Raw genomic sequence first — 22,492 nt, 5'->3', positions numbered from 1 at the left:
TCATCTATTTCTTGATGAAGTCTTTGCTCTTGACAAATGTATTTAAAAGAGTAATGTGTGGTGTGGTGAGCAATGAGTATGTGCTTCAAGTTCATTAAGACAGGAGCGGCTTTAGTTTAAATATCAAGTCAAAACAACCAAATAATAGAATATATTGAGTAAATAATATTAAATGTATGTCAAAATATATATAAAAAAAATGCAGATCACATTATCTCTCTATTTATTCGTTTTTGATAAGTGTAATCATTTCTGTTAGTGGGTAAACTTTATTACCAAAGTAAAGCAGTAAATGTGCAAAAATGATGTTAAAAACAGGAATAAAGGTAAACTGTTTATTTGTCATTTTAAAATATTTTATAAGAAAGGCAGAAACAATAGTCAGATTCTGTGTTTTTTTTTTTTTTTTTACCATACCAAAATGAAGATTATGACCATATACATAGAGGCCATTATTAAACTAATCAAACACAAGTTACATCGCACAGTTCAGTAACATGTAGTATGGAATATAGATCAAGATAACTGATATTAAAAACAAAACATTTTTCTTTGTGGAAAAATACTAGAAGATGGAACAGGCACTCAGGATTGAAAGCAGCAATATTATCAAAGAACCACACAGACCAGGAGCCCTTGACACTTTCACTTTTTCTGGAGCCCATATATCTGTAAATAGAGGACATCATGTTTTTTAGTGCACTGTAGAGTTGCAAAACATAAATAAATATGCATCATCAAAGGAGAATGGACCATAAAGGTTATTAAAGTGTGTTTACCTGAGTTTCTTTCAGACATGACCAGAGGACCCATGGATATGGAAGCACTGTCATGGAAGTCCAGAGATCTGCCCACTCTCCGCTGGTATCCAGGGTAACAATGCTAAAGATTGCAAATGAAATGTCACAATATATGAGAGATTGCGTTTGCATTTACACAAAAAGAATAGTTGGTAGCGCAACGTAGCGCATTTAAGCAAATTTATAATTTTGAGTATAACTCGGGATACGTTTCACAGTTTTAATTTTGTCTAAATCCAACAGTCTTGACTTATCCTACCTAGACTATTCTTCCAATTTGCTCAGATCTGGCATGCACAGAGACTAAAAGTTAATTTTCCAAATTGTTGCACAGATACAAACCAATAACCTTTGCAAGTGTGGCCTGTATTGACTCATTGACCTACAGTATGTCTTCAGAATTCAATGTCCAAACTCAAACGAACTTAACTCAGGGGGCGCTACAACAAGACAAGAACAATCATTAGTAATGAAAGTATTTGTAAACTCACAGCTGAGCAGTCACTATGCATCAGTAGGCACAGGTGAACAGCACAGTGCAGGTAAACCTTAGTGGAGTTTGCAGTAAACACAAACATCCTGAACGAGAAACGGCTTGATGTGGAGACTCCATTCTGCAGCAGCTCCACTGTGTCATCATCTGGATTGGGACACCTGGCAATATTTGGAAACAAATTGACTTGTTAGGTTGCACTATGTGTAACTATTCAATGTTGCATACTTTGTTAACTGGTTTAATCCAGAAGGAAGGATTTGTGAGGAATTTGTGCCTGTATGTAGACAAGTGTTTTGAATGTTGGACTGCTGGTGTCCTCATCAGGCTTTTCAACTACCTTAACCAGAAAGACATCCTTGGGCAAATTGCTTCACGAAATAGTCACCATTCTGGCTGACTGTTTTTTTTTTTATTATTTTTTTTATTTCCTGCACCAAATTAGCACTAACCAGCATAAACCAGACTGGACCAGCAAATTCATGACAGTCTTCACAACAGGGATATGTGCTAGTTCTAGCTGGTATTTGTAGATTCACAGTTAGCTACCATTTTAAACAGTTCATTTATAGATGCTTCAGTTATAAACAAGAAAGTTCACCTGAAGAACTGTGCCGGATTTAGAGGATGGAGGAGGACATACAGTGTGATGTTTTCAACATAAGTCAAACTGACTTTTTTATATTTCATTATCTGTTACTGGAGAATCATTAGTCCGATGAGTTAGAAAAAATAAAGCATAATAAGTTCAAACAGGCTAATGGTCTGTGCCAAGTTTGGTGGATGTACCTTGAAAGCTTTAGGAAGGGATGTATTTAGAAATGTTGGTCTAGGGTTAGAGATTTTGAAGAAAAAGAAGCAATAACAGTATCAAGCAAACACAAAAATAAGACTAGAGAGTGGTACACTTAAACACATAAAACAATCCTATCTTGTGTTGAAATTGTTTATCCAGGTTACAGGTAAATTACAGTGTATCCGCAATGGCCTTAATAATTTTTTTCAATTGTCTCTTACTCTCTAACAACGAGGTCCCAGCGGAGATGGTGATGTGGATCGTTCTCAGGTGTAGCCCAACACGTGTCAGTCACCACGGCAAACTGACGGTTGTCAACCCCATCAACACGAACTTCCACAAAAATCTGCTGGTTCAGTTCTGCATCCACACTACCAGTGAAGGGGTGGGAGAACTCAGCATCGTGATATGGAACCATCCGGACCTGATATCTGCCTTCACCAGCTGGGAGTGTTCGGTGCACAATGCTGTTGAAATAACAGATTGATCTGTGTAAAATACATTGTTTACAGATAAAACACTGTTTTAACCTCCTGAGACCCCACATCCTCATGTGTGGACATTACATTTTGGTTTCACTATAGGCTATGCGTAATTTAATTTAAACCAATGGATCTCAGTTCAGAACACACTAGGCTGTCAGTAAAGGATTAAACTTTCGATGCACAGAGTCATGTGACAAAGCAGCATAGCACTGATCTCAGCTGAGTTTGTCTTTGGGAGAAACGGCAACAAAACTACATCTGGTAAGAAACCTTATTAAGTTTTTACATTAAACCCTGTTTGAGTCAAAAGAATAGAATCTTTAGTTTCATCCAATATTTGATTTTAAAAATTTCATCGATTTATTGCAAAACGGCACGCTGTTAAACACAATGACCAGGTACGTGGACTATAGGCTCACTTTCCTTAAAATATCCTATATATACTGTGCGTTATCACACTGAGAATCAATGGATGCATTCAAACGCTGGAAAATGTTGCTTTAAGAGGATTTGTATAGAGTTAGGATGAAAATAAGGTGCATTTCAAACTGTTCTGAGACCAGTGGAGACAGACATCACGCTGGAGGTTAAGTCATTCCTAACATCCGATCAAAAGTTCAGTTTCAGGCTGCAGATGAAGTTTGGACCACTCAACATGTTTGGCAGACATGGGACAATGATAATCAGTACATAGATTCAGAATTTTTCATGCAAAATTTTATTTTAACATGGTCGGTAGTGATTGGATGATGCTGGCCATTACTTTGAATCAGAATTATGTATGCTAAATCCTAAAGTAATGTCTGTAACATATCAAAAACATGAATATCCAACACTCCTGGAAACATAATATACAATTTTATTAAAGAAAATCAGTCTTTCTATAGTTTGGTATTATTTACAATTTTACAACTTAGTCCACCTGTCCACATATGTGTATTATATATATGTGTGTCCACATATATATAATATTTTTTTGCATGTTTCTTAGGGACTACTTGTTACAGATCACACTTAAAATGTCATGAGTGTCACTGCATTAGGTAGCAAAATGGGGCTAGGTTTTTCGGATTTTTGTACTTGGTAATGTGTTCATTCAGTGTGATTATATATATATATATATATATATATATTGATGGTAGGAATATTCTTTTATACGGTCTAGGTTATTTTATATATTTAAAGTTTTCAACAGGGGGCAGTAAGCAAAACCCCAGCTGTATAGGCAACAAACCACACTTGTGTGCCCTACAAATATATATGTAATCTATTATTTAAATAAATAAGGGATGTCCCGATACCATTTTTTTTGAGAAAGATTACAAGTACCAATACTTTTTTAGGCACTCACCGATACCGAGTCCGATACCTGCTTTTTTTCTGAAGTCAATATCAGCAGTTTATTTCAATTTTGGGTTTAAATTAAATAATTAATTAAGTATAACAATTAATTTTCAACATGAAATATTATTCTTTTTAATCAAATTAAGTGATTTTAAACAGAACCTCACAGCACAATCCTAAATACAACATTGGAGTTATCTGAGCTTAAATTGAGCTTTTATTTTGGCGGAGCTTTTATTTTTATGTGTTTCTGTGTTGTTAGACCAAGGAGCTCAGACGTAATGACATCAGATTCCCAATCTGGATAAACCGGTCGCTACGTGTATCACAGTAATTATTAAACCGCAAAAGGCTACTATGTAAATAAATAAATATGTAGTCTGTACATGACTCATGCTAAAAAATGAATTAGTGCTCTGCCTGCTGCCATCTGCAACAAACAGAGTATGTGATGCTCATAATTGTTTTTTCCATGTATGAGTCAAGGATCTCTAAAGGTATGAGCAGTTTGTGTCTCTATGCCTGCACAACACCGGCTCCACACATTCACAAGCACTCACATTTAAAATGCTGCACGTGCTATCCATTTATCTCATTAAATCGCAGCTTTTGCTGTTAAATAATCTCACTAGGACATGGCGTGATTTTAATCTGTGCGCTGAAAGTTTATGCAATGACATTCGTATGTCAGATGATATCGGTGTTTGGTATCGGAGCATTTTTATGAGTACCAGTACATGAGCACGGGGATCGGACCCAATTCCGATACCAGTATCGGTTTCAGTGCATCCCTAAAATAAATGGTACTTGGTTTGATAAATTGACATTTAGTGTGACTTAAGTGTCCAAATACACTTAATATTCTTGGTTTAAAGAATATTAGCACATATACTTCTGTTTTTCTGCTTAATAACATAATGTGACTGGAGTGCTGAATTTAAATGAAAGTGTTACCTCTCCAGTGGGTTGATTTCCATATTCATTGATAGTGTTTGGGTTTGGAGGTATACACAGCTGAAAGCTAGCTTCAGAATTCTCTTCCTGCTGATTGGACCTTCAGATGAGTCTGGTGCCCCCAGAATAAAGTTCTCATAGATGAAGTGGGTGCCATTGGCCTGTGGACCACACACATAATATTAAATGTTTTAGTTTAAAATGAATTCTAGGTATTTTTAAAGAACAACATTAGAAACTCAAAAATTATCAAGTCAGTTATGTAATAAGTCTTTGTTGTCCCATATTGTCCTTTATTCAAGTTATTCAGTCAATTACAATTCAAAATGTGAGTGTATTTAAATGGAATATACTGTACATAATGAACCCTACCACAAGATTTGTCCCACAGATGTGCTCATCATTATCAAAATTGAACTCCACTCTGCCATTCCGGACTGTTCCTTTGCAGCTGGGCTCATTGAGGTGTAAGATACCAGCTGGAAAACCAGCCTCAAAGAGCTGACAGCGAGACAGAGACATGGAGCCAGAGCTGCTTTCACAGGTTTCAGAAGAATCTGAATAAATAAATAAATAAATGTATTAATTAATAATAAAAAGATCATCAGTATTAATAAAGAAAAAATGGCAATGAAATATTGAAAAACATAGGCCTTTTTGAAATTTTGTTGATTCTAACCAAAAGAGTCAGGTTCAGGTCTGGAGTGATCCTCGTTGCAGAAACAGTCGTAAACACCATTTTTCTTCCCACACCATTCATCCTCAGTGCAGTTGAGTTCTGCACAGGGGTCTGTCACAGCTAAGAGAACAACCACAGATATATAAAATAGCTTATGCATTTTGGTTACTACCATGTTAGGATCACATGACCATCCAAATATTGGTCATTTCATCTTGGTAACTGCCATGTTCCTTTCACTTAAAGAATAAATGAATCGTGGCTATAACTGTGATTAGCACATGTTAAGAATGTCATAAACCACTGAAAATTATTGCTTTTTCAAATGCTGCATCCAAACCACTAGGTGTCACTGTATGTCTGAAATGACTGCTTATCAACAATCGCAACATAGTAAATTAGTTAGTGCACCTTTTATCTTAAATGGACTAGCAGGAATGTAACCAGAAAAATCACAACTATTACATCATTTGTATATGCAATACATTTTTAACAACTACAACTGCATTTCAAGTCAAGAATTTTGACTTACGACACTGCAGACTCGAGCGCCATTCTGGGATCTGTATCTCCAACATGGCACAAGCTGTCTCATAGGCCTGAACAGCAGAACACAACATGCCATTTGCAGGTGTGTAGAGACACATGTCATACACACAGGAGTAGTAGTAAGGAGCAGGGTCAACATGAAGGTGACAATGTTGGAAAGGTCCAGTGGTGTTGGTGATAATGCTACAGAGCTCAGAATATTCCTGTCTAAATGGACACTCATCAGCATTAGCGATCCGGTCACTGGCACCACAACTGAAGAGGACACAAGGGGATCAGGGGAACAGGAGGTCAGTTACATGGCTATACTGTTGAATTACTAGAAAGGGTTAATGGGGAACAATAAATAGCTTTGCATTTGCTACTGTATCCTTGCAAAGTGTACCCATAAACAGTGGTTCTCAACTGGTTTTGCTTCCGGAATCAGATTGGACAGTGCATTTGACATGAAACTGTGGGTACAAACCGATTTGGCACAAATTCATTTATTCTTATTGCAAGTTAACCTGTACTGAATGTGGTCTGGGACAAATTTTCTTTTATTTAGTGTAGTTCGTTTCATGGATTTACAAGATTAGGGTTTGACTAACAATTAGGGCTTGATTGGCATTTTAAAAGATATGGAAAACATTTCTTCCTCCCTTTTAAATATTGATGCTTTAAGCCTAATTATTTTGCAGTCATAACTGTGCACCACAATACGGTTAGTTGCATTTGATTATTTGTATTTAGCAATGGTTTTCCATGCTTTGGTGACCCTATCAGAACAGACATATAACCTACACAATATTCGGGCCACGACCCAAGTCAAGTCGTCATTTCTATTTGTATAGCACTTTTCACAACACACGTCATTTCAAAGCAGCTTTACAGGAAATCATGCATTAAAAAAAAAAAAAAAAAAATGAAACTGTAATATCTATAAAGTCTCAGAGTGATCATTGTGTAGTTTGAATAAATATGATTGTAAATGTGTATACAAATTAAATAATAAAATAATAATTGTAATTAGAACCCCTGTGGGCAAGCTGAAGGTGACTGTGGCAAGGAACATAAAACTCCATAAGATGTTGGTTATTAAATGATAATCTATGTATTCCATTTCAAGAGTGTAGTCCATAAATAGACAAAGGTGATGCAGGCAGAGATCAATGAGGTGCATCGCAGTTCAACTGGCAGGTCATTTCGGTGAGGTGTGGTGGGGTCCATTCCAAGTCCAAGGTTCAGGCAGTGGCATATGAAGTAACCCATGTCTTACAGTTGGCATCAGTTCATCCTCTGAAGTCAAAAGACTGAAGTGATGTCTGGCTAGCACCGGCTGTAGTTTGTCGTCATCACTCAGCGACACATAGTAGTGGAGTCCAACACCAAGCAGGGACAGGGCTGGATCTGGCCGGCTCATCCCGAGGTTGAGACATGAAAACAAATAGAATAATATTAGCGTAGATACCATTCAATTTTATGCAGAGTTATAGATCATGATAGATGTTTCTGGTTCCGGCAGACCTAACTAAAGCAGCCTAATTGTGAGTTGATGGATAAATTAGGTGTATGCCTGGCTAAATAGATACGCCTTTAGTCTAGACTTAAACTGAGTGAGTGTGTCTGCATCCCGAACAGTGTTAAGGAGACTATTCCATAGTTTAGGAGCTAAATATGAAAAGGATCTACCTCATTTTGTGGATTTTGATATTCTTGGAATTATTAACAAGCCAGAATTTTGTGATCGTAATTAACATGATGGAATATAGTGTGTCAGAAGGTCACTTAAGTACTGTGGAGCTAGACCATTCAAAGCTTTGTAGCCAGACATCACTTCAGTCTTTTGACTTCAGAGGATGAACTGATGCCAACTCCAGCTGTAAGACATTGGATACTTCATATGCCACTGCCTGAACCTTGGATTTAGGACGGACTGCACCAAACCTCATTGAAATGACCTGCCGGTTGAACTGCAATGCACCTCATTGATCTCTGTCTGCATCAACTTTGTCTATTGATGGACTACACTCTTAAAATGGAATACATAGACTATAATTTAATTGCTAACAAAAGCCTTCATCAGCCAACTAATAAAGGACAATGCATCTATGTGAGATTCTGCAGTTAATCCAGGATGGACTACAAAGACATTAGTCATTAATCTTAAAGTTCATAATTTTGTATTTTATTTATATTTTAATTTTTTTAAACACTGGACCTTAACACTTACTTAATTTACACATTTTAAACCATGACTTGCACGGCACACAAATAACCAATATTGGCATTATATTCATGTTGTTTAGCCAGAGGGGAACTGGCCCCCACAGTGAGCCTGGCTTCTCCCAAGGTTATTTTTCTCCATTCTTATGGAGTTTTGTGTTCCTTGCCACAGTCGCCTTCAACTTGCTCACAGGGTTTCCAAATACAATTATTATTTAATTATTAAATTTTTATACACAATTTACAATCATATTTAATCAAACTACACAATGATCACTGTAGAGCCAAGGAGGGCGGGGCCGGGCTGGAATGACGTACGCCCGGTCCCCAATCAGCCTGATGGGGCGCGCGAGGGATAAAGGCGGCCGGGGACGACAGTTCGAGAGAGAGAGAATTACAGGCAGCTGTACTATGGTTGCTTGTTTTTGTTTAAGTTGTTCATTAAATTATTATTTAAGTTCTCAAGCCGGTGCTCATCTCCTCCTTTCCCTCGAACCCCCTTACAATCACTTTAAGACTTTTTAATGCATGATTTCCTGTTAAGCTGCTTCGAAACGATGTGTGTTGTGAAAAGTGCTATACAAATAAAAATGACTTGACTTTGTATGTATTTAAAAGAATATAAAAATTAATATGAAATTTAACAGGTAGCCAATGTAACGACGATAAAATGGGGCTAATATGATCATATTTTTTTAGTGCTAGTCAGCACACTGGCAGCTGCATTTTGAACCAACTGAAGTTAATTTATTGAACTTGCTGGACATCCTCCCAGTAATGCATTACAGTAATCTAGTCTTGAGGTCATGGATGCATTGATTCTTTTTCGGCAAATCGGCATCAGCAACAGTGTGCCGTAACAAAGTGCAATATTTAATTTTTTTTATTTATTTTTTTATTTTCAAAGGACAGATTGGTATCAAATATAACACCTACGTTCTTCGCTGTAGAAGACGACATAATGGTACATCCATCGATAGTCAAATTATATTTTAGCTGCTTATTTTTAGAGATTTTTGGACCAATAATTAGTACCTCTGTTTTGTCGGAATTGGGTAGAAGGAAATTTCTGGCCATCCAATCTTTGATTTCATTGATTTTTGTTGGGTTTAAAATAAATTTAAAGTTGGGTATTGTCTGCATAACAGTGAAAACTTATTCCATGATTCCTGATAATATCTCCCAGGGGAAGCATGTATAAGGAGAAATGCAGAGGCCCTAAAACTGATCCCTGTGGCACTCCATACTTAACTTTTTTTTAATTTATTTTTATGTTTTTGACAATTCCTCATTTACACATATAAAGTGGAAGCGGTCTGATAAATAGGATCTAAACCATGCTAATGCAAGTCCACTAATGCCACATAATTCTCCAGCCTATTCAAGAGAATGTCATGATCTATAGTGTTGAAGGCAGCACTAAGATCTTAAAGCACTAGAAGAGAAGTGCAGCCGCGATCAGATGATAAGAGCAAGTCATTTGTAACTCTGATAAGTGCAGTCTCTGTACTGTGATGGGCCTAAATCCTGAAATTGTTCATATATATAATTTCTCTGTAGAAATGAACATAGTTGGGAGGACACTACCTTTTCTAGTATTTTCAATATAAATGGTAGATTTGAAATCAGTCTGTAATTAGCCAATTCTCCATGATCAAGCTGTGGCTTCTTAATAAGAGGTTTGATAACTGCCATTTTAAAGTTTCTTGGGACATGTCCCAAGGATAGAGAGGAGTTAATAATATTAAGAAGAAGTTCTGAGATTACAGGGAATACCTCTTTTAAGAGCTTAGTTGGTATTGGATCTAACATACATGTTGTGGCTTTTGATTTTTTTATATATTTTGTTAGCTCTTCATGACCTATGAAAGCGAATGATTGATGTTGCAAGTGAGGAACATTTTGAGACACCGTTTTCTGAGGTACTGTGACAGATGATTGCATAGTTCCAATTTTATTTCTGATTATTTCAATTTTATCAGTAAAGCAATTCATGAAGTCAGTATTGTGCTGTGTCGGAACATCTGGTTCATTCGATGATTTATTCCTAACCAATTTAGCCATAGTACTGAATAAACACCTAGGATTGTTATGGTTATTTTCTATGAGTTTGCTAAAATATGCTGAACTGGCAGCTTTTAGTGCCCGTCTGTAGCTACAGACACTATCCTTCCATGCACTGCGAAATACTTCTAATTTTGTATTCTTCCACTTGCGCTCCATTTTCTAAACTGCTTTCTTGAGATCATGAGTGTGATCATTGTACCATGGTATGGGGCTTTTTTCTTGAATTTTCTTTAAGCAAAGGGGAGTGGCACTATCAAGAGTGCTAGAGAAGACTATTTATATTTTCTGTTATTACATCAAGTTATTCTAGACTTTTTGGCTTACTGAGTATATGAGACAATTCTGGAAGAATATTAGTGAAGCTATCTTTAGTGGTTGAAAGAATAGTTCTACCTGAACAATAGTGTGTATATATGGTGTAGATTGGGTGACATTAGATGATCGCAGCAAACAAGAGACGAGGTAATGATCTAAGATGTCATCGCTCTGTGGTAGAATTTCTATAGTATCAACATCAACTCCATATTACAGAATTAAATCTAGCGTATGATTATGGCAATATGTTGGTCCTGTCACATTTTGTCTGACTCCAAGAGAATTGAGAATGTCGTTAAGTGCTAATACCAATGTGTCATTTTCATTATCTATTTGAATGTTGAAGTTACCAACAATTAAAGCTCTATCTACATTAATTACTAGATCTGATATAAAATGTTCAAATTCACCAAGGAAACCAGAGTACGGCCCGGGTGATCTATATACTGTAGCAAGGGCAAAAGATTTTGTATTTACATCTGACAGTGTCACATGAAGCACTGTTAGTTCAAAAGACTTAAACTTATATCCTGTCCTCTGAGTAACACCAAAAACTTCACTGTAAATTGTAGCAACACCTCCTCTTCAATCCTTCAGATGAGGCTCATGTTTATAAGAATAACCAGGGGAAGTAAATTAATTTAAATTATCTTCAATTATTTTTTTATTTTATTTTTTTTCAAGTTTGACCTTAATCAATTTTTTTCTAAATGATTTTGTGAGAGTTTTGTTTTTGGTAGTTCAAGGAACAGACACAATCTCTACATGATATCTAGGTGATACAGTCTCTATGTGTTGTAGTTGATGTAACCTGTGTGAAGTCTCAAGGCAGATAGCAGACATTTGGTTTAACAAGTTTGTCTGTTTCCTGACCTGGGCCCCAGTTAGTCAAATACTATCACTATTAAGACTATGAGCCAAATTACTAGAGAGGAGAGAGGCACCTTCCCTGGATGAATGGAGTCTGTCTCTATTTAGCAGGTCAGGTCTACCCCAAAAAGTCTTCCAATTGTCTATAAATCCTATGCTATTCTCCGGACACCACTCAGACATCCAGCCATTCAGTGACACTAATCTACTATAAACCTCGTCACCACGATGAGCAGGGAGGGGGCCAGAGCATATTACAGTGTCTGACATCATTTTTGCAAGTTCACACACCTCTTTAACATTATCTTTACTGATCTCTGACTGGCAAAGCAGGACATCGTTAGTGCCAACATGAATAACAATTTTAGAAAATCTACATTTAGCATTAGCCAGCACTTGCAAATTTGATCTGATGTCAGACACTCGAGCCCCGGAAATGAATTTAACAGTCTCTATTAATCTCTACTTACAATAGAATCACCAATTATTAAGGCTCTTTCAACATGATTCTCAGTGGGTGCATCACTGAGTGGGGAGAATCGATTGGAAACCCTAACAGGAACGGGAGAGTGGTGTTCACCACAAGTATTCCACCGAGACGTCACCCAAACGCCCTGCTGCAGGGGTTCTACAGCCAAAACCAAAGTGTGAGTGTTGCTCGATGTACTACCCCATCTGAAACAGTATCTACCGGCTTCTCTTTCTCACTGACCTCCACTAGCTTTCAGATGCGTGTCTCTAACTCATTAATCTTCTCTGTCAGCCTGACTAATTCCTTACATTTATCACATGTGAATCCCTCACTGCTGACAGAAGAAGATATAGTAAACATGTGGCATGCAATGCAGGAAGAAATAACATGAGTGGATGCCATGACTTACCGCAATTTTTTGTTGTTGTTGTTGTTCTTGAATGGCGATTGTTTGAGATAGATGTGGTTCGATGTGGTTCCTAATCAGCAGATGTTTGAGATTGATGCAATAATCCATTTAAAACACAGTAGAGAAAACAAATGCACGCAGTCGAGACGCGATATTTAGACGAGTGGAAAAAAGAAAAAAGAGAGAAACAGGTGTGTGCGGTAAAATAACCGCAGGTGAAACAGTAGAAAAGCAGAAAAAACCCGAAGCACGCGGTAAAATGGCAAAGGATAAAATGTGAATAAGCAAGAATAAGCAATGCTAAGCAGGCTAAGAAGCTACAAACACAGACTCGTGCAGCGTGCCGGCAGCAACCGGAACAGGAAGTCACAGTGTCTTCAGTGATGGACCCACCAGTTAAGAACCACTGCCTTAGAGTCCCATGCATCTTACCCTGGTGTGCTGGTGTCTGATATCCAGCTGTGGCCGAAGGCAGTGTCATCAGGAGCGAGGTCTCCACTGGGCAGTGCTTTATCATCCGCAGGGTCGCCATTATAATTACCACACATTCCACATACAGCTCTATAGAAACTAGCACTCAGTCTGACTAGAAGGGTACTTTGACCATCAAAATGGACCATGAATTCATTGAATGCATTCAAGACCACAAATCCCTGCTCCTCATGTACCTCAACAAGATCATTGACCATTGAAGCCGGTGTGTCAATTTCATTCCCATCAACCTGGAGAGAAATTAGACAATTGCAAAATAATTTCAAATTGACAATAATTTATACTAAAATATAAAATATCCATTTTGCACTAAAACATCCCCAGCTGAAATCACGTGATCAGAAAACAGAGAAAACATGAAGCAAAGGCTGTAAATATGTATACATGTATGCATATGAATAAATATTAATCTTAGTCACCATCTACTTTCTTAAAGATAAAAGAGCAGTCTTGATACCTGCTGAGTAACACCACTTGTGTTCCATGGATAAGGAAATCATAATGAAGGAAACATCAATTAATAATGATATATAACTTACTTTGACCCTCCTATTCTGCCCAATAGTGATATGCATCTGTTCTCCATGCTGAGATAACCAAACATCCACTTGAGACACAAATGACACCATCATGTTGCCACGGTGTCTGTTGGTGGCCACCACACGGAATGCCAAATCATGGCCAGTAACATTACCGCACGTCTGGGCAATCTCATAAGAACATGTTCCCTGGTAGGAATAGACACATTACGTATCACATTAGTCTCATAAACTTTCTCAAAGTGCATGTGTCCCACACAGAAATATCTTACCAGATATTACATACATTCAGCAATCTGAGAATCTCCAGTACTTTGAATTATATTTGCATTTTCAGTTCATACCTGAAAGTGAGCCAAAGCTCCATCAAAGGTGATGAAATGGGGATCGCCCCAGACTGTGCACGTGGACATTTGACCATAGCAGCCACGACGGCCATTTCTGACCATACACTCCATGGTCGATGGGCAGGAGAATGCAGAGCAGCGCAGATCATTCGGAGCAAAACATTCACAGCGTTGGGAACATTGTGGATCCCAGAACTGTTCGCCAATCTATAAAATTGGAATGATTATTATGAACTTAATATTTCCAATACAGAGCCACTAACAAAGAAGTTTTTGTAAGGGATTGAGATATATTTAACAGTAATACGCTAACGCTGCACTTCCTGTTATCCATTGCCCTATCTAAATATGCTTAACCAAAACATGTTTTAATCCTTACATCATAGTAGAATCCATCATATAAGCAGCCACATTGCTCCACTGGTACACAGAGTCCTCCACTCCTCACAAATCCAGCATCACAGAAACAACCCTCTGAGCATGTGTGTTCACAACTAGCATCGATGCTACTAGCGCACGTATGGCCACAGTCAGTGCCACACAGCTCATAGTGACTGTTCTCAGGGCAGGTCATGACTGGCAAAGTAACAAACAAATGTATTTATGCTAAACGTACATAGCCATATGTATTAAAAAAAAAAAAAAACATAAAATTGAGAAAAATCTTTGAATAAGCAAAAATATCTTATCTGTAGTTTAAAGCAGTTTAAAGAGGTCTTGACATGCCTTTTTTATTATTTAAATATGTTCCTTGAGGTTCACTTATAATATTAGATTTTTTTATTTTATTTTTTTCACAAAAAAACTGAAATATATTTGGGAAACATGATCATTTTCCACACTCATTCTGACCCTCTGTCAGAAACACTCAATGTTGGTGCTGCTTCTCCTTAATGACTTGACAGGAAATGCCCACTGTTATGATTGACTCTCTGCTCTTGACTGAGCTGCAATCTCTTTGCCATCTCACTGCTTACTGCTACTTGGTGGGGTACAGATAAGTTAAAGTAAGCATTGATGTGTTGTTTAGGAAGAGGTAAGATGCAAATGTATTCCACAGTGCGATATCACAATGTGGAGGAAGCAGAGAACAAGCCATTTTGGCAGCTTGGTGTCAACAAATTCTCTTTTTTGCAGTCTTATAAGTCAAAAGATCAAGGAAAATTGTATTCCTCATGTCATGACCCCTTTAAAACAATATTCTCTGCCCACCTCCATTCACTTACCACAGGACCCAGTTTCTCTCCAGGGGTAGACAATGGCATTAGCCGATTGACAGGCACTCACATAGGATTGGATAGAGCGACACAAGACATCATTATGGTTCCCAGAAACACACACATCAAATGCACAGTCATTAAAGTACATTTGTGGATTTACAGAAGAATGGCAGAAACTGAAGGGGCCCTGATTGTCCCTGATAATTTCACACAAAGCATGAGCGATGGTCTGATCTTGGCACAAAGGACAATTGGCTCCACACCCATCATTACATGGCATCTCATTTTCAACCTTCCAATCTGCCCCAAACTGGTCTGCTGAAGGTACCAGAGCACCTGAATGAGTCATGAAGTCATCGTCCCTCTGGCCATTAAAGTTACCACAGAGTCCACATGTAACTCCACTGTAGTTTGCTGGTACGATGATATTCACTGCCCAGGAGCCACCATAACTCACACTGAAACCAAAGTCAGTTGAGACAAAGATGTACTGTCCAGTGGAGAAGACAGATACCCGACCAGAGTCAAGTAGGATGGGGAGATTTCTTGTTTCTCCATCAATCTGATAGAATGGAAAAACCAACAGATTGTTGACACCAACACCCAGTGAAAGCAACTACATAAGAAAATGCACTTCTTCATGTTTTAAAGTAATACCAAGTCAGAATAAAGTTTAGATAATTATGGCTTCATAAAATGCAAGCTTTGTTATAATTATTATGTTTTACCTATCACATGTACTACAAGGCAATTTATAGTGGGTTGCTTACCTCAACAGCAGAAGAACCATACATGTCTCGTGACATGTGAACGAGATGCCCAGAGACGTTGACAAAAACTTCAACTGTAATTGACACTGAGAGTCCTTGCCAATTCTCATTTCTAGCGTCCACCTGGAAGTGTGGAAGGCCCCTGGTGTCATTACATACTGTAGCCAGCACATATCGGCATGTGCCTTGAAAATCAAAGAAGGCTCCATCAAAGGATATATAATGGGGGTCTCCTGAAGCAGAACAACTAGCATGTGGAAGGGGATGGCAGCCAAACTCTCCCTCCACCACTCGACATATTTCCTGCTCACTGCAAGATGACAGTGTGCAATGGATGTTTCCAGTGACACCATCACAAAGACACAGTGACTGGCAATGCTCACCGTGCCAGAACTGCTCTCCAGGATGCCGATAGCGTCCAGCATAGTGGCAACCACAACCCGTTGGGGGCACACAGAGATCTCCATTTAGTACAAGTCCATCATTGCACTGGCATCCCCCTTGGCATTGCAGAGTGCACAAAAAGGGAAATGTGAGGCTAGGGCACGATGCAGGACAGGAAGTGCCACACAATTCAAAATGGGAATTTTGTGGACAGTGGGGATCTGGGATGATCAAGACAAAAAATTGAGAAGACAATGAGCAAAATGATCAAAACTTTGCAGTGCACTGAGAAGTCTGCAGATCTTGACACAATGAAATACTAACCGCAATGGGTGATACTTCTCCACTCTCCAACTGCAATGCCATTCTGTTGGCAGAGAAGTGTGTAGCCTCGTAGGGCCTCGCATAGGGCCTCCCTGGCGCCCCCTGTCTGAGCCAGCATCTGAATGCAATCTTGCATCCGCTGCGAAGGGTCTAACGTTCTGCTGCACTCAGCAAATGGTCCATCATTCCTGACCATGATGCCGCAGTGCTCATTGAACTGGCTGCTGTTCTGATAATGTCCCGGTTCCCAGATGTCAGCTGGGTCCTCACAGTGGGCTGATAGAGACCCATCCCGCCAGCTGTCCGCAAACAGTCGAGAGTCATCAAACAGGATACCATCTGGACTGTAAAACTCATCATAAGCGTTTCCATTCAGGTTCCCACATAGACCTCCAAGTGTTCCATTATAAGTGCTTGGTGCCGTGATTCGGACAATGTGTGGCCAGTCAGCTCTAACAGTCACCCCAAAGTTTGTTTCCAAAATAAACCCCATTACACTGTTGTGAAAGATGCGAATCCGACCAGAACCAACACTGACGGGCAGACCAACCATCTGTCCATCCACCTGTCCAAGAGAATGAAAAATGTTCATTGATCCTGCAAATGAAATTTGGTTGTTTTTACAACATTAAAAGCATCTGACAAATGGTGTACCTGTACATTGCTACCTTCTCCCATTTCTATGGAAACCTGAGTTCCTTCTGCCTCAAACTTCAGGTACCTCGCAAAGTTGTGAAGACCTCTGGGAACTTTCTCCACTGTCAAAACAAAGTATGGGAGTAGGGATGGCCCCATCACCCTTGCAAGGGTCAGTCCACAAGCTCCAGGATATCTGAAATTTAATCCATCAAAGGTGTGATATGAACCCAGGCCTTCAACTGAACATGTGGAATAGCTGATAGGTCTGCAGCCCCGCACACCATCATGGACTTCACACAACTCTGCATGACCACACTGATGCTGATGGCAGATCATTGTCCCACTATTGCAAACACATTGCCTTCCACAGTCCATGTCCAAAACTACAGACTGTCCCTCAGCATAATAGAAACCCTCAAAGGTGCAGCCACAGTGTTGTAGAAGCACACATTGCCCAGCACTGAGGATGTACCCAGAATCACAGATACAACTCTCCTGATTGGGTAAGGGACAGTTCATTGGAGCTGAAGGATTGCTGCAGGTTGCAGGGCAACTTGTTCCTTGGGACTCAAAATGACTGTGCTCAGGGCAAGAAATCTCTGGAAATTGAGGTTATACATAAGAATATGCATGAATTGTTCAGTTTGCAAATAGTGTAATTTGTTACATCTAAGTAAAAATAGCAAGGCACTTACCACAAAAGCCCCGCTGTCTCCACTGCCCTAGATGCACTCCTTGCTGTTGGCATTGAGCAGCATACACATTGAGAGCCTGGCACAGAATAGGCTGGTAGCCTTGTCCTAAGCAAAGATCATAGACACAGTTCTCTATGTAGGTCTGTGCTGCAAGCACTGCGTGGCAAGCAGCAAAAGGGCCATACAAATCTTCCAGGACCCCACAGTGGTTTGTGTCACGGTAAACACTCATTTCATTGGCAGTACAAACCGCACAAGCCAGACCTGTGCACCTGACATCATGGCATTCAGGATCTGTGTCCCCTTCTGCTTTCCAAGAGTTGGCAAATTCAACATCAGAGCTAAGGATCTCACCAGTGGGGGAACTGAAGTCATCTTCAGGATGCAGGTTAAAGTTCCCACAAAGACCACATGTGGCATTCTGGTACTCATAAGGTACAGAGATGGTGACATAACTATATGCATCATATGTAACGACCAGACCAAAATCTGTGCTGATGGCCAAGGAAAAACCTGACTGATATACTTGAATGGAGCCATTGCGGAGGGTGAATGGTGTTGCTATGAAAGTCCCATTAACCTGTACAATGTTCACAATAAAAATAATTTAGTAAAATGGATAGATGACCAAATTCAGCATTACAGCATTACAGTGACACTAACCTTCGCCTCATAATAGTGATCTTTAACCAGTTCAATTTCCTCTTCATAGACAAACACTCTGACCATCCGAGTCCATGACACATGTGTACTACCCCGGTGTTCATTTTTGCCTTCAATGCGATAGAACGGCAATCCATTTCCACAAGCCTAAACAACAATACAAATTCAGAATCACAAAAGGATTGCCAATGTAATCATATCCATTCTACAATAAATACAAAGCAATAAGAACAGTTGTTAAAAACTAACCTCAGACAGGACAAAAATGCAAGTTCTACAATAAAAACAAAGCTATAAGAATAATTGTTAAAAACTAACCTCAGATAGGACATAAGTGCAAGTTCCTTGAAAGTGAAAAATCTGATTGTCAAAGGTGTAGTAGTGAGGATCACCGGAGATGGTGCAGGTTTGGCGTTGAATATTCTGACAAGAGTATTGGAAAATAGCAGGACGGCATGCTTGGGAATAAGTGCAGGGCTCCAGGCTGCACTGGAGGCCACTTCTGGTACAGGTGCATTTCTCCTGACAGGTTTCATCTCTCCAAAAGGAGTCTCCAAGTTGGACTTGTACACCTACAACAAAGACTTACTGATATAAAAAATCTAATTGTTAAAACCTAATTATTGTTTTTTATACTAAAAGGCTTAACCTAAGGCTCATCTTGCCACTCACAGTCTTACTGCAAATACTTACTATGCCATACTAGGGAACTGGAAATAAAATTACCATTAAATTGACAACCCCATGATCCATAATCTGTTCTGAAGGCCCATCTGCCTGGCACATCGACATTGCTGCTGTATGGCAGGCTTGTGATATTATTCAGGAGTGATCCAGTTATTGAGAAATGGTGGCTTGAGTCGATCGTGTCATAACCAGCCTAATAATAAAAAGATCATATGTCTGTTTGGTCAGTTTCATAGATAATGCAATACTTTAGCACTTCATGATGTGCATACCTGTATGTGTCGTTGCGTTGGAGCTATTGCACCATAGTTCATTAAAACAAATGAAAGATGTCCATTTGAAATCAAAACCACTTGGAATGAAGTTTCCTGTAATAATAATAATAAAATTCAGAAAGTGCTGACCAAAAAGTTTTCAAATTTGATTTTATTTGAAGGAGTGGTTCATTCATTTATATTTTTAAATTGAGTTGTTTCTTACAGTTCCTGAAAGTGGAAAATATGCAACTCTGTCCCATGTTGCAACAAAGACCCATGAAGCAGAGAAGCTCAAGTGAGGGAAGTATTGGTTAATGTCTTGTGTGGCCTGTGTAAGGACACTACCAGAGGTGTACTGACTATATGAGATAACCCCATTCCCACGGTTGTCAAGATCTGTCCAGAACAGAGCAATGAGGTCTCTCCCACCATAAGCTGGGAATTGGTATGGAGAATAGCTGTACCATGCCGCATCAAAAGTCAAGTGACCATTGTTGTTGACCTGAAATAGAAGCGGATTTCTTATCATGGGCAGGAAAAAAAAAAAGCTGAAAAATAATTTAGCCATTTAGCAAGAGATATGCTTTACACCAGACGTATTTTCAATTTTTTTTGATTACGGCTTTATATAACTGGTATTACTTATATATGAAAATAATGATCATTGTAAAGGCTGAGTGATAGATTCTCAAAATGTAAAAAAGGACTCTCATTCACTAGACTGACTTACAAAAATTTGGTTGTATGTGTGTCCAAAATATATAAATGGTAACAGGAGGGATATGACTGATGAACTTCCGTCATCACTGCGGGTATTCACTGTGTCTCCAGTTCCAAATGAATAAAATGGGCCCGTGATACTGGTGCTATTGCCTGAAAATAATAATAATAATAATAATAACAAAAAAATTAAGTAGAATAGTGAAGGGTAATAAATCTTTAAAATAACACATATAAGTTCCTGACAGTATTTGGACAATTACTATTCAGTGTTATCTACCTTGCCATACATAAGTTTTGTATTCTTTGTGTTTTCAAATTCTGTTAACTTAACTAAAGAAGTGCTTGATTTAGTAGTAATCATGTAAGTTGTAGTGCTGTTTTCTGATAATATACAGAAGCATACAGAAAAATATATACACATTATACATTATATTTATTAGACCAGCCTAATTTATTAATCATAAGAACCACAATCATACATTTACATGCTGTATAATAATAATTCTAATACTAATACTAATAATGATAATAATAATAATAATAATAATAATTATTATTATTATTAATATGATTACTTTATATTCTTTAGTAATTCAAGAAAAATTATGTGAAGAGAACAGTCAGTAAAATTAAAAAATGTAAACAGAATATGAACCACCATTTAATGTACTTTGGTTATTTGGTAGTTACCACCATTGAACATGGTAATATACAGCAATACTGTATATTATATTATTGAAAAAAAAATTACGAGATGTTTTCTTATGATCTCGCTCACATGTTTGTTGTCAGCACTGTATTTTTCATTCCATACAGTCACAAACACAACACAGATTTGATCTGTTCATGCAAAACAATACTCCCCCAGACTTTAACCCAACTGAGTACACAGCACATAACATACCATTTGTAATTTCCATGGTTGTAGTTGCTGTGGTTGTGGTTGTGGTTGTGGTTGTGCCTGGTATGACAGTAGTCATGGTAAAGTTCCTAGCATCTGGGAAAAATAATAATTAATTAATTAATAACACTGGATGAAAATAAATCACCAAAGAAACAATCATCACTTACACATCACTTAAGGGCACAAGTAAATGTATTTACCTGCACAGTAAGCCAAACTACAGGTAGTTGGTGTCACAAGCTCATAGACATAATAATTTCCTGGGCAGGCTTTGACTTTAATGGGATTGGATTGGAAAGAGCAGCAGTCATTGTTCCAGTGACCGCAAACATCTCGGGTGACCTCTCCATCCTCAACTCTTGGGTGTTGACCATTTAGCCAAAGAGGGGCATGAGTGCCACAACTATACTGATCAACACATGTGTCTGGCATCTGAACGCTCTGACCCTCAATGAAGAGACGGTACCAGCCGCTCCAGCTGACCCCATGGTCACACATTATTTGAGAGGAATGCTGATTGTTGGTGGATCTCCAAGGATCATCCAGCACATTGTAGTTTAAGCAGGGGTCAACAGGGAGAGCCTCTGTTATGGAAACATTAGAAAAGTAAATGTTGCTGTATTAATACATATTATGCTTATTATTATATTTCTTTTACAAATTAATCTGTTGAGATATGAAATGGTTGTTTTCAAACTCTTAGGCACCCTGTTTTAAGTCAAGTGAAGTCATTTTAATTTGTATACCGTTTTTCACAATACCCATTGTTTTAACGCTGCTTCACTGAAAATCATGCCAGCTCCTCTGGCTACACAACATGAACAAAATACCAAAATTAGTTAGCTATGTGTAATACAAATCAGTTGAGCAGATTAAGTGACGTAACTTTTTGGTAGGCAATGTTTCTAATTAAAGGGTTTTGATTCAACTGTAAAATTATTGATTTAGTGTCTTTGAAGTCCATCTCAAACTGACTGCAGGGGTGCAGGTTGATTCAGCTGGTAAAGGCTTTATTTGGCAGTCATTTATTGTCTAGGTATTCATTTTAAGAGAATGACGAGATGAAAGCAGTGCATTTTTAGAATGCATTTTGGGAATTTTTAGGGCAGCAGTGCATTATTTTACGAATGTACTATTTTACGAGTGCCCTGACTACTGGATTATGGAGCTTAGTCAGATGCATCCAATGAGAAATATTTTTGCTTTTGTCTCTATTTATTGTTGTCCTTTGCATTTGTATTGCATTTTCCATTTGTAAGGTGTTTCTAATATGATTTTTACTCATCATTAGGGTGGAAATTAATTAATTTACCACACCCTCATGTTATACTGGGATAAACAAAACTATATTTCACGTCTAATGAGAATATATCATACAACATGCATCTGAGAGCACATAAATAAATACAA

The 22,492-nt window shown here is 38.3% G+C and overlaps 1 protein-coding gene across 1 annotated transcript; it reads right to left on the bottom strand.

Moving 5' to 3' along the window:
• Nucleotides 1–272: 272 nt before the first annotated feature.
• Nucleotides 273–21,117, bottom strand: LOC127427333 (alpha-tectorin-like). Its single transcript, XM_051674886.1, has 24 exons — nucleotides 21,083–21,117; nucleotides 20,186–20,328; nucleotides 19,679–19,957; nucleotides 19,471–19,566; nucleotides 19,238–19,391; nucleotides 18,830–19,083; nucleotides 18,512–18,658; nucleotides 17,849–18,428; nucleotides 17,169–17,752; nucleotides 16,515–17,079; nucleotides 15,807–16,411; nucleotides 15,043–15,598; nucleotides 14,196–14,392; nucleotides 13,814–14,023; nucleotides 13,470–13,658; nucleotides 12,871–13,160; nucleotides 6,084–6,355; nucleotides 5,552–5,671; nucleotides 5,245–5,429; nucleotides 4,873–5,033; nucleotides 2,311–2,556; nucleotides 1,292–1,454; nucleotides 780–882; nucleotides 273–669 (listed from the first exon to the last, which is right to left on the bottom strand). The coding sequence occupies exons 1-24, from the start codon at nucleotides 21,096–21,098 to the stop codon at nucleotides 566–568; spliced, it is 6,219 nt and encodes a 2,072-aa protein (XP_051530846.1). The 5' UTR covers nucleotides 21,099–21,117; the 3' UTR covers nucleotides 273–565.
• Between the last annotated feature and the right edge of the window lie 1,375 nt (nucleotides 21,118–22,492).

Source organism: Myxocyprinus asiaticus, chromosome 36 (genome assembly GCF_019703515.2).
Source record: "Myxocyprinus asiaticus isolate MX2 ecotype Aquarium Trade chromosome 36, UBuf_Myxa_2, whole genome shotgun sequence".
NCBI classification, from domain to species: domain Eukaryota; kingdom Metazoa; phylum Chordata; class Actinopteri; order Cypriniformes; family Catostomidae; genus Myxocyprinus; species Myxocyprinus asiaticus.
The sequence above is the reverse complement of the archived record's forward strand: the minus strand, read 5'-3'. Positions and strand labels throughout refer to the sequence as shown.